The 10,948-nt window shown below is 40.3% G+C and overlaps 2 protein-coding genes across 3 annotated transcripts in view; both read left to right on the top strand.

Annotated features, from left to right (window-relative positions):
- Positions 1–355: 355 nt before the first annotated feature.
- Positions 356–7,714, top strand: LOC136421650 (deoxyribose-phosphate aldolase-like). The gene is made up of 8 exons (XM_066409118.1): positions 356–513; positions 1,308–1,405; positions 1,773–1,920; positions 2,410–2,505; positions 3,238–3,372; positions 6,089–6,217; positions 6,631–6,743; positions 7,250–7,714. Exons 1-8 carry the CDS (start codon positions 483–485, stop codon positions 7,454–7,456), a joined length of 957 nt encoding a protein of 318 aa, XP_066265215.1. The 5' UTR covers positions 356–482; the 3' UTR covers positions 7,457–7,714.
- A 2,120-nt stretch (positions 7,715–9,834) lies between these two features.
- Positions 9,835–10,948, top strand: part of LOC136422090 (spondin-1-like) — a 75,687-nt gene continuing 74,573 nt past the window's right edge. The window contains exons 1-2 of one of the 2 annotated variants that reach the window (XM_066409738.1): positions 9,835–9,974; positions 10,521–10,769. In XM_066409738.1, the coding sequence (XP_066265835.1) occupies positions 10,559–10,769 (211 nt within the window). In that variant the 5' untranslated portion in view covers positions 9,835–9,974; positions 10,521–10,558. The remainder of the gene's footprint in view (positions 9,975–10,520; positions 10,770–10,948) is intronic. The other variant, XM_066409739.1, reaches the window with a different exon arrangement.

Genomic DNA, 10,948 nt, shown 5'->3' with positions numbered 1-10,948 from the left:
GTGATAATAATTCTATAAACATTTTTATCAAAATAATATTTTGATGATAAGTAATTTAATCTGAGACGTTATTTCATCATTACCCAACGCTACCCTTCTGCCATCTAATGGTTTAGCCCTAGAGGGACCCTAAATGGAGGGTACCTATAAAGTTTGGAGATACTCAAAAATAGATTATATCCCAAAATTATCGCTTCAGATTTAGCTTAACGTAATCGCAACTTTTAATAAAATTATGAACTATATTTGTATAAAATCGAAAGGTAATCTTAAACCAAATTTTGGATCTAGAACGTAAAAGCCACTGATCCAGGTATCGTAAATACCCCTTAGATACCTTCGTGACGTCATTGTAAGTGTTCCTTGTTGACAGGTTTGAGGAAGGGGATAAGACGTGGTTTTACTTCACCTGAACTTGAAGGTGACGGTTTATCACAAACAGGAGGTCTGTGCAGGGATAAAACCTGTTCTACATTACAGCCATGGCCTGTAGGAACCCTGGTATAGAGCTAGGTAAGATTTTCCACAGTTTTAGTAGAGTTTGGCGATGTTTTTTGTCGCGGGGTAGAAGGCAATTTGTTAGGGGGCTTCAAGGAGTTTGAGTATCTTGGAGGTGTTTGGTATCTGCAAAAACAAATATTGATTGCATAAATGCAATAATCTTGGTACATTCAGAATATTAAACTTTGGAAACGGCATATTCAGTGGTCACAAGAACTAACGGTACATGAATATAATTTGATGATATCATAAATCACAATACTCAATTATAGGGGTCAATGCGACACTTAATTTAATGTGCTGAAAGTTTTTTTGGAAGTTTTTCAAGCCTTAAATGTTAGTAATCTTGCTGTGAATTGTAAGTTTAATGCAATTCTGGCAATAAGTTCAAGTTCTCACACTTAAGTTTAACTGTAACAGATTCATAACTAATAACTTTATATGATAGCTGAGCTATATCCAAGTATCATGACTGAGGGTCTGCATGTGGGGGTCCCGAGAACGCTTTACCATTTATGCTGCATTCAGAAGAACTTCCTACGTATTACGCTAAATTCAAAGAAGGCAACTATGCAAAATTGGTCGAGTCGCTACGAATCACGTGAGTAAAACGGCTTTCCCTATGAATTACGGGAAATCAAAATAAGCTGCCTACGCCTTGTATAAAAGGTATGCAGGCCCTCATAACTTGTGGAAAAGTTTTTGTTGATGTGAATTTATGACTTACAAAGTACTTGTAGTTTTTCTGTAATAAATGTACAACCTGTATTGTAATTACTAATGTTAGTTACAACTCTGCCCCACAGACCTAGGCTGGGTCCAGTCTACCAGAGTGAACCAGCCTGCGACCCTGCGCAGGGCACAGTACCTGTCTGCTACCAGGACGGTCAAGAAGAAATGGCAGGTCAGGAAAGATGTTTTAACTACATGTACCTGAATAACCAACCTCCTTGGAATAACCGGTATACCACCTTTAGGCGTCACCACACAATTTTGTACAGTAAGTTCAAGCTGCGTTAGCTATAATAAGCCTGAGTACCATCCTCTGTAGTGACCTCTGTCTTAATGCCTTTCACTGGCTAACCCCGGAAAAGCACGTACATACGTAAAGCTTTGTAAGACTCAGAGCTGACTGTTTGATCCACTCACACTGAGAAGGACCCCTACTCTTTTTGATAAATGTGGTGGGTTTTAAAACAACCCTAACCACAGGACTACCTAGCAATATATTGTGCTAAACACGATCTTGTTTTATCGTTGTGTATATCCAGGCCTCGTGGTTGCTCCGTGCGGTGACCTGTATTGACCTGACGACCCTGTCTGGTGATGACACCCCTGCTAACGTCCAGAGGCTGTGTTACAAGGCTTACCATCCTGTCAGGGACGACCTACTCAAGGCTGTCAACATGCACGATAAAGGTACTACAACTCTGTGTGAATAACATCATTTATGATATTCATATAATGGTAAGACGTATTGAGCTACCATATCTGATGATGGCTAGTAAAATATTCTTGGATTACAATTTTTTCTTGCATCAAAACTGACAGTTTGATGTAGGCCTTTGATAAAGCAATTGTTATTTTCACTGTACCTCTCCATGTTCTTAAAATTAAGGCTAGTAAAGTATTCTTGGAAATCTATTTTTTCATCCTTTGAACTGAAAGTTTGATGAAGCTTTAGCAATTGTTATTTTCACTGTACATACCTCTCCATGTTCTGGAAAATTGTATTGTGATATAATTATATTATGAAGTTAAATAACGATTGTACGCATGACTTGTTTTTGTTCAATGACTTGTTTGTGGAGACCTGTTCCTGTACCAATGAACCTGAATCTCTCAGTCTCACCATAAAATGTTCCTAGCAGTGTGACATTTTTCATGGATTGTTGTGTTTCTATGCAGGTATTACTACAGGAGCTGTGTGTGTGTACCCAGCCAGGGTGAAGGAGGCAGTCAAGTACCTGAAACAGGCTGGAGCAAATATTCCTGTGGCTTCTGGTACGTGTGTGCCTGCGTGCATGCGTGTAGAATAAGATTAGGGCTGCGACCACTGCGTACTGGTATACAGTACCAGTGCTATACTGCAAAAATCATTTAGGTACTGGTCAGAAATTCCCGGAGCATCTATATACCAGTACTGTACCTGAATAAGCCCATTCGCGGTTCCGACTACGCATGTGCATTGTCAAAGGTGAAGGCCCCTGTCTTGTAAACAGTTTTCATCTCGACATTGTCAAGATTTGCATAACAACGGCCCGATGGGTTTTGTTTACGTCTCGGGGGCCTTCACCTTTGACACTGCATATGCATAGTCGGAACCGCGAATGGGCTTATAGACACACACTCAAGTGTATAGCATTTTGAGGTACTGTGAAATGGAAAATATTCGCAGGGATTTAATTCCGCAGCTGAAACTAGCTGTAGAGGGTAGACAGGAAGAAGACAGAACAAAACATTTTGCGGTGGTTTTAAGTCTGCCATGAAGAGGTCGCCACGAAAATGGCGAACATAAAACCATTGCAAACATTTGCTCTTTTAGTTTCACATGTATTGTAACTCACTCACTATCAGGTTTATCCTCTGTTATTCCCCATCTCACAAGGGCTAGATGTGCTTGGCATGATGTATAGATTCTAAAACACTATGGCAACGAAATGCTAAGCTCAAGTCATTGTGACCTCTTTGTTTATTAAAGAAACCTGTCCTGCCTTCCTCCTCTGTCCTGTGTAGTTGCGACAGGTTTCCCCAGTGGTCAGTACCCCCTGTCCACCAGACTACAGGAGGTGAGGGATGCTGTACTACAGGGGGCCTCGGAGATCGACATCGTCATCAGCAGAACTCAGGCGCTGAGTGGGGACTGGCAAGGTCTGGAGATAGTTTTGTGTATCATAAAAACATATTTTGAATTAAATTGATTTGAATTGATACACAAGCTACATACCTGTTATTTCATTTGTGAATATTACTTGTCATCCAGGAAATTGAAGGATAGAATTTCTTTTTAATCTATACCACTAGTGGTGCGGATCGAAACCCACGTTCCGGTTCCGGTCCGGACTCGAGTCCAGAGGTTTCGGTTCAGGTCCGGACTTGTAAGGTCCGGTCCGGCACTAAACATTACCGTCACATTATGTGACTGATGCTGTTACCATTGTTAATCCCCCTAAATTCTCTTAACTAGGGAAAGATTCACACAAAAACACGTCTGCAGTCAGAACAACGTGTATATTTATAACAAAAGTACTAGTATGCTCTCTAATCAGCGTGGTGACCTACATGTCGGATTGTTTCTGGTGGCGTCTCAAGAGCCTTGCAATATATTTTGACGCCCCCGGCACACCGGATCATTTTTCTCACATACTGCCGGCATTGTGTTTACCTGACCTGTACCCTGTGACACGCAATGTTCCCGGGCTGCAGGCAAAGGCCGCAAAACAAAGCTTCTTCTCTCAATCTCAGATCAAACATGGCCGCCACTGGGCCCATTGGGGAAGTCCCCCAACGCATGACATGGCTAAGCCAATCACATCGCTAGGTTCCCTTGACGTCACCCAGATCTCGCGAGGAGTTGTGAGACTTCCTGATTTCGGCCATAGCGGCCATATCAGAAGCCAACAACAAATGTTTGCGTCTTTTCCATCGCAAACTTCGTGATTTATGGAAGGTTTTAGAGAGTTAAGGATCAAACAGAGGATGTACATATGTACATAAGTGCTAATTATTTTGACAAGTCGAAAAACCGGTTCTCAGCGTTTCGTTTTTTTTGGACTCGGACCGAAACGTTTTACAAGTCCGGAACCGGTCCGGCCGGACCGATCCGCACCACTATATACCACTGTATTACAATATGAAAGTACCAGACGTTTCAGATATCATTCAAACATATTTCTTCAGTGATTCAAAATAATTATTTTATTTTTGTTTTATTCAAATGAATAGTCCCACAGTGGGTTTTGTGACTTCAAATGCTATATTTTAGGTTTCCTAGATGGTAGTGATAACTGTTTCAAAAAGCCTTAATTTCTTTTAGCCTTCAGAAAAGCCTGTGGATAGACTAGCATGTATAAGGCCTCGCTGTTGTAACTATCTATACTGTACGTCGATGAAGATTAGACATCCAGGTAATAAGATACGCCAAAAAACAATTACTCAAACAACTGGATATGATTTTGGAAACGGTCAGACGTTTCAAGTAGCATCCACTACTTTTCGTCAGTGACTGTGAGCAAGATCAGTTGAACAGCAGGTTTATAACCACGAACTATGAATTGATATGCAAATAAAGAGAAGACAAATTTTTTAGATAGTCCAATAGAAAGCGAATTAGACAACTCAAGACAAGGTTGAAGTAAAAGGGGACAATAGCTCCTATTGTTTTAATATAGGAGCTAAAGCTGGTTTGCCCCCAAGGCTATGTCCCAAGTGCCAGACAGTTCAACTTTCAACAAAGCCCTCAAACCGTCTGACCAGTCCAAGAAAATGCCTAAGTGTACACCGTTGACCAACAGAAACAAGGCCAACATCACTATTCCATATGTACAAGGGGTGTCCGAAAAACTCCGACGGATCTTCCAAAACTTCAACATTGCCACCAACTTCAAACCTCAATCAACTCTCAGACAAAGACTGGTACATCCTAAAGACCGACCCCGCAAAGGCAGCAAGGCCGATGTCATCTACAGACTCAAATGTGAAGAACCCAACTGCAACAAAACTTATATCGGAGAGACCAGCCGATCACTTAATGAAAGGTACAAAGAACATTGCGCTAACCGCTACTCCTCGGCCATTTTCCACCACCTAAAACACAACCAGGGGCACTCGTTCAATCTCAAATCCACTGATATCCTTGACCGCGAACCCCGCTGGTTCGAACGTGGAGTAAGGGAGGCAATATATGAGAGGATATACAATCCAACCCTCAACAGGAAAGGAGGGCTAAGGGTGGAACTGTCTGGCACTTGGGACATAGCCTTGGGGGCAAACCAGCTTTAGCTCCTATATTAAAACAATAGGAGCTATTGTCCCCTTTTACTTCAACCTTGTCTTGAGTTGTCTAATTCGCTTTCTATTGGACTATCTAAAAAATTTGTCTTCTCTTTATTTGCATATCAATTCATAGTTCGTGGTTATAAACCTGCTGTTCAACTGATCTTGCTCACAGTCACTGACGAAAAGTAGTGGATGCTACTTGAAACGTCTAACCGTTTCCAAAATCATATCCAGTTGTTTGAGTAATTGTTTTTTGGCGTATCTATACTGTAGGTGTGTATGATGAAGTGAAGGCCTTCAGAAAAGTCTGTGGATAGGCTAACATGTACATGTTTATATCTGTACTGTAGGTGTGTATGAAGAAGTAAAAGCCTTCAGAAAAACCTGCAGAGAGGCTAACATGTAGTATGTTGTTTATATCTGTACTCTAGGTGTGTATGAAGAAGTAAAAGCCTTCAGAAAAATCTGCAGAGAGGCTAACATGTAGTATGTTGTTTATATCTGTACTCTAGGTGTGTATGATGATTAAAAGGCCTTTAGAGAAGCCTGTGTAGAGCCTAACATGGACATGTTACTATCTGTACTGTAGGTGTGTATGACGAAGTGAAGGCCTTCAGAGAAGCCTGCGGAGAGGCTCACATGAAGACTATCCTGGCTACAGGAGAACTGGGGTCTCTCACTAACGTTTACAAGGCCTCACTTGTGGCCATGATGGCAGGTAAGATACTGTGAATCTTGAAATGTTTGCAGTGTTTTTATTTTCACGTTTTTTTCTTTATCAACTTACCTTGAAATCATGACACTGTCTGTGTTTTGTATTTCTACTGTACTACAGAGTTGTTTTAACAGTGAGCTTCGAACACCGTGTTAACCTCTTTTTCCCTCCTACCACAAATTTAAGCCCCATCAAAAATAAATGAATATACAGTATTCTACTTTCAATCTAATTTCATGCAAATACCATTAACTATATATTAGTAGTTTTCACCCTGAATTTTCCTGTCAAAAGGATTCCCTAGATGTCTCGTTGAAATGCCTGTGAATGAGAGTATGATCATTTTATTCACATTTGAGGATTTAGACATTTTAGTGGTTGATTTGTGTAAAATTGTGTGTAACTGTTTTGTGCAGGGTCCGATTTTATCAAGACGTCCACTGGGAAGGAGGGAGTGAATGCCATCCTGCCTGTAGGTGTGGTGATGTGCAGGGCTATCAGGGACTACCACCAGAGAACTGGATACAAGGTAACAAACACACACAGCTTTACATACTATATTTTATGTAACAGTTACCCTAGGGCTTGTATGATTAGGTTTGCCATTGTTTTATATAATCATATTTGAATTTAACAACTTTTTGGGAGGATGGAATGTGTAAAGAAAATATTGGAAGTAAAGAATATGTCAAACATGTTTGAAAGCAGAGAACTGACATACATTTTTGTATGGTGATGTCAAATGACCAAGTGGTTAGGCTATCATACACTGGATCAAGAGGTCACGGGTTTGATTCCTGGCTGGACGTTGTGTTCTTGCGAACGACTTTACTCACTCTACCAAGGTGTAAAAATGGGTACCTGACTTCAGTTGAGGCAATAAAATGCTGTGGAAGGAGAGGGTAGGGCTCCACCCAGTGGATAACAACCCACTGCCCCAAAGACTGCGTAACCATTACCTTTTACAGTTAGTATATACCTAGATTTGAATGTGGCACTTGTAAATTCATGAACATTTTTTCTGCTTTCCTGCAGGTCGGTTTCAAACCAGCAGGGGGCATCCGCAGTGCGAAGGACGCCTGCACCTGGCTGGCTCTGATGAAGGAGGAGCTCGGAGACGAGTGGACGCACAACTCCATGTTCCGCATCGGCGCCAGCGGACTTCTGACCGACATCGAGCGACAGCTGTACCACCACGTCTACGGACGTTACGCCGCAGCCCACCAGCTACCCATGTCGTAATGGACCAATCTGATAGCCCCGCCCACCTCTGTCAGAACATAGAAAAGCAAATACATTGTATTTGACAGACATCCAGCCATTGGTCAAACTGCTAATTGCAATACTATCATTGGTTGAACTGCTAATTGTGATGGACAGTCAGGATCAGTATATTAATAGAACAAGCTAACACTGTGTACTATGATACACAAGTATGGTACAGCTGTAATAGTTGACTCTCAAACAATTGGGGAGTCATAAATTGATAGTATTACAAGAAAAATAATATTATGTACTAAATCGATTTTGTATTCAGAGGTATTTTTGGATGAAGTGTGCTGAAAACATTCTGTAGTTTTGTATTTTAAATCAATTTTGGGCATTACTAGAAGTTGAAATGATTGAAATGATTTTTGATACAGTGCATCAGAAATGATTGTATCATATCAAAGGATGGATGTGAATTGTATTTCTTGATATTGTAATTGGAGTATATCCTTTCAAAAAATTGATCTTTATATGACATTGTATAGAAGTAAATGTGATAATGGTGATATTTTTGGTCATATAATGCAGTGGTGATGTATCAATAAATGTATTTAGACATAAGATGTATAATTATCATTTATGTTTGTTAAATTTTATGACTGAAAGCAATAAGTTACAAATTGATATTTGGCATTTTGGCCAACAGTATTATACCACTCCTAGCTGACTAGTATGTATAGGTATGCACACTTTGCACTTTTTAGGAAGAGTAACATAACATCTCTTGAAGATTGCAGTGTCTGTGTGAAGAAGAAAACGTTGTTACAAAGGATGCTGATTTTATGAAGAATTTTTACTTGAAATCTATGAATGCCAATACTTTAATAATTGTCATAATTTTTTCTGCAACTGAATTAAAGTACATGACATTGAGCGACAACTGTACCACACCAGAATTTCTTCATTATTTTCTCGAATCCATGGAGCAGCAATGTGAAATGAAAACAAGATAGTTTTTGATATAAAAAAGAAAACACAAAAATTACAATGTTTTGGCAAACTTAAGTCATCTACAAAGTTGATGTTTGGACAAAGGAGTTGAGTTCTCTTTTCTTGGTTGACTCAAGAAGATCAAATATAATATAAAGGCTTCCGTGAACCAAATTATACATGGCTGATTAAAAAAATACGTTTCATCAAAAGACATTGCCATCATTTTTCAGGTATAAGCTCACGTGTCAATGGGGACGACTAGCGATTCGTATCATATTAGCAGCCCCCTGATACTCGTGATGCATTGATTACTGCAGTGATATTTTCAACTGCTAGTCGGCGCTCTTCAATCGTTACGAATTTTTGCCACTGTATCTTTCACAAGCACGTAAAACAAAGCCACCGTTGCAGACTCCCTCTGACTGTTTCATTTTAATGTTGCCGTTTTCTTTCTCATCTTTTTCTCATTGCTGGACGAGCTATAAGAAAAATATGTTATAAGAAAACGGTATCAAACTTGAAAGGTCTTGAAAAGGAAAACATTCGGAGAGAGTCTGCAACGGAGGCTGGGCCAGACTCTTACATCTGACGTTACTTAGAGATTAGGCGGGGCTGTGGCCGCTGAAAACCGATTGATTATGACATAAAAAATAACTGAAAAGTGCACAAAATTGTACAGGGTACAAAATATTGGTATACAAAATGTAATCATGTAGTGGACTGAAATATTTATGCCCTCCAGAAAACAAGGAAAGGCTTTCCTTCATTCTACACTGCAAAGAAATCAAAATCCAAGATTTTATAGAATGATATCACGACTCATTCAAATGTGTTCACACGATCTAGTTTCACAACACAACACAATGCACCCTATTTTACTTGTAATGTAGACAAATGTTACATGCGTCACTGACTGTAACATACCTGTTTCTAGTCATCATACCTGAAAAACTATCAAAGAAAGTGAAAAAGTAATCAGCAGGTTGGGGATCCACTGTTTCAAGCAGGTGCACTGTCAACTCAGCAGCGACATCTTGCCTACGCAAATGGCATTGCAGAAAAGTTAAAAGCGGTCTCATATCGCTTCACGGTATTGAAAAACATGCTCTCTCTCTCTCTCTCTCTCTCTCTCTCTCTCTCTCTCAGTCACTCTCTTAAGAAATAGAAATAAAGCAAACAGAATTTCAAGGCAAGATAAGAAATGTAATGATGTTCTCAGATATGAATATCATAGATGAGATTCCTTCAATATCACAATCGACCATGAAATAAATATCGTTTGATTAACAAGAAAAAAAGACAAATGCAAGACGTCTTAACGTTTTTTACCTTTCGGATTTCATTATTTGAAATGGCCTTGAAGTTCATTTTTTTTCTATTCGTGAACCTGCCCATCCCCGCTCCTGAGTGGACTAGCCCCATGACTTCTGACCTCTCGGTGGAGAGAAGGTGGTTTTCCGGGTTTGTGGAGCAGAAATTTGTGTTTGCGGAGTTTTTGTTTGAACCACTCAAGATTAAACGGGCTGTTTAAGAACATTCAAACCATCGGAGCGACCAGGTATGACTAGATCTACTTCTTGAACTCTCTTCTTGCGATCTTTAATTGTTTGAGATGCTGTTTTTGTGTCCAATATTTGAGTCGTGACCAAAGATTCAAAAGCGTGTTTTCCACACATGCTAGCTCTGACATCTGTTTCTTAAGGACACTTTTACAACGTCTTAAATCTACCAAGGATCTTCAAGTTGTCTTGTACGAAATTCTTTAAGGTTTCGCAACGACTTGAAGCTGTGTTGGAGCGCTGACCGTGATTGTAGACTTTCCCGTGCCGCTCTGATTGCCACCAAAAAATGCTACCGTTTTGTGAGAATGATTAAAATTCTTGTGCCGGATTTACGAATTGTGGCCAATGGAAAATCTCAGGGATTTGAAGAAAAACACGACTTAGTTTGTTGTTATTTTCTTTATCCTCTCCCCAACGCTTTAAGTAAACAGTTTGGTTTGATAATTCAATGTTTGTCACGATGCTATAGGATTATAATAGAGCTGGATTGAATAATTGAGTAGTTTTTCTGAGCGCCTTTTGTTCAATCACAACAATGCCAGACTGGAGGACACGGGTTCGAGTCCCACGAGATGTGAAGATGTCTGCGTGGAGGACGCCGTGGGTTGTGCTCGTCCTGTTCACCGCGGGGTTGTCTGGGGTTGTACGGGGGTACCCCGATGGTTCTCCCGGGAACTTCTGTAACCGCGTGCCGAGCGGGCATGGAGCGGCCAAACATCGGGGAGACAACGGGTTTGCAATCAAGGTGGAGGGACAACCGGAGAGTTACGTTCCGGGGGAGGTCTATACAGGTTAGCAGAAGTTCTCTTGTCTTGTAAATATGTTTTAGATATGGTTTATAATAAGTAATCAAAGAGGTTTAGATATTTTCTAAATCTCATTGCAGTGGTCAATTTTAGACTGATGACCACCGGGAGATCCTTGGTGCCTCTACGGTGCTAGGAGTGATGCCCTCCCGCCTGGTACATTC

The sequence above is a fragment of the Branchiostoma lanceolatum genome, chromosome 16 (genome assembly GCF_035083965.1).
Source record: "Branchiostoma lanceolatum isolate klBraLanc5 chromosome 16, klBraLanc5.hap2, whole genome shotgun sequence".
In the NCBI taxonomy this organism is placed as follows: Eukaryota; Metazoa; Chordata; class Leptocardii; order Amphioxiformes; family Branchiostomatidae; genus Branchiostoma; species Branchiostoma lanceolatum.
This window is presented reverse-complemented; position numbering and strand designations above follow the sequence as displayed.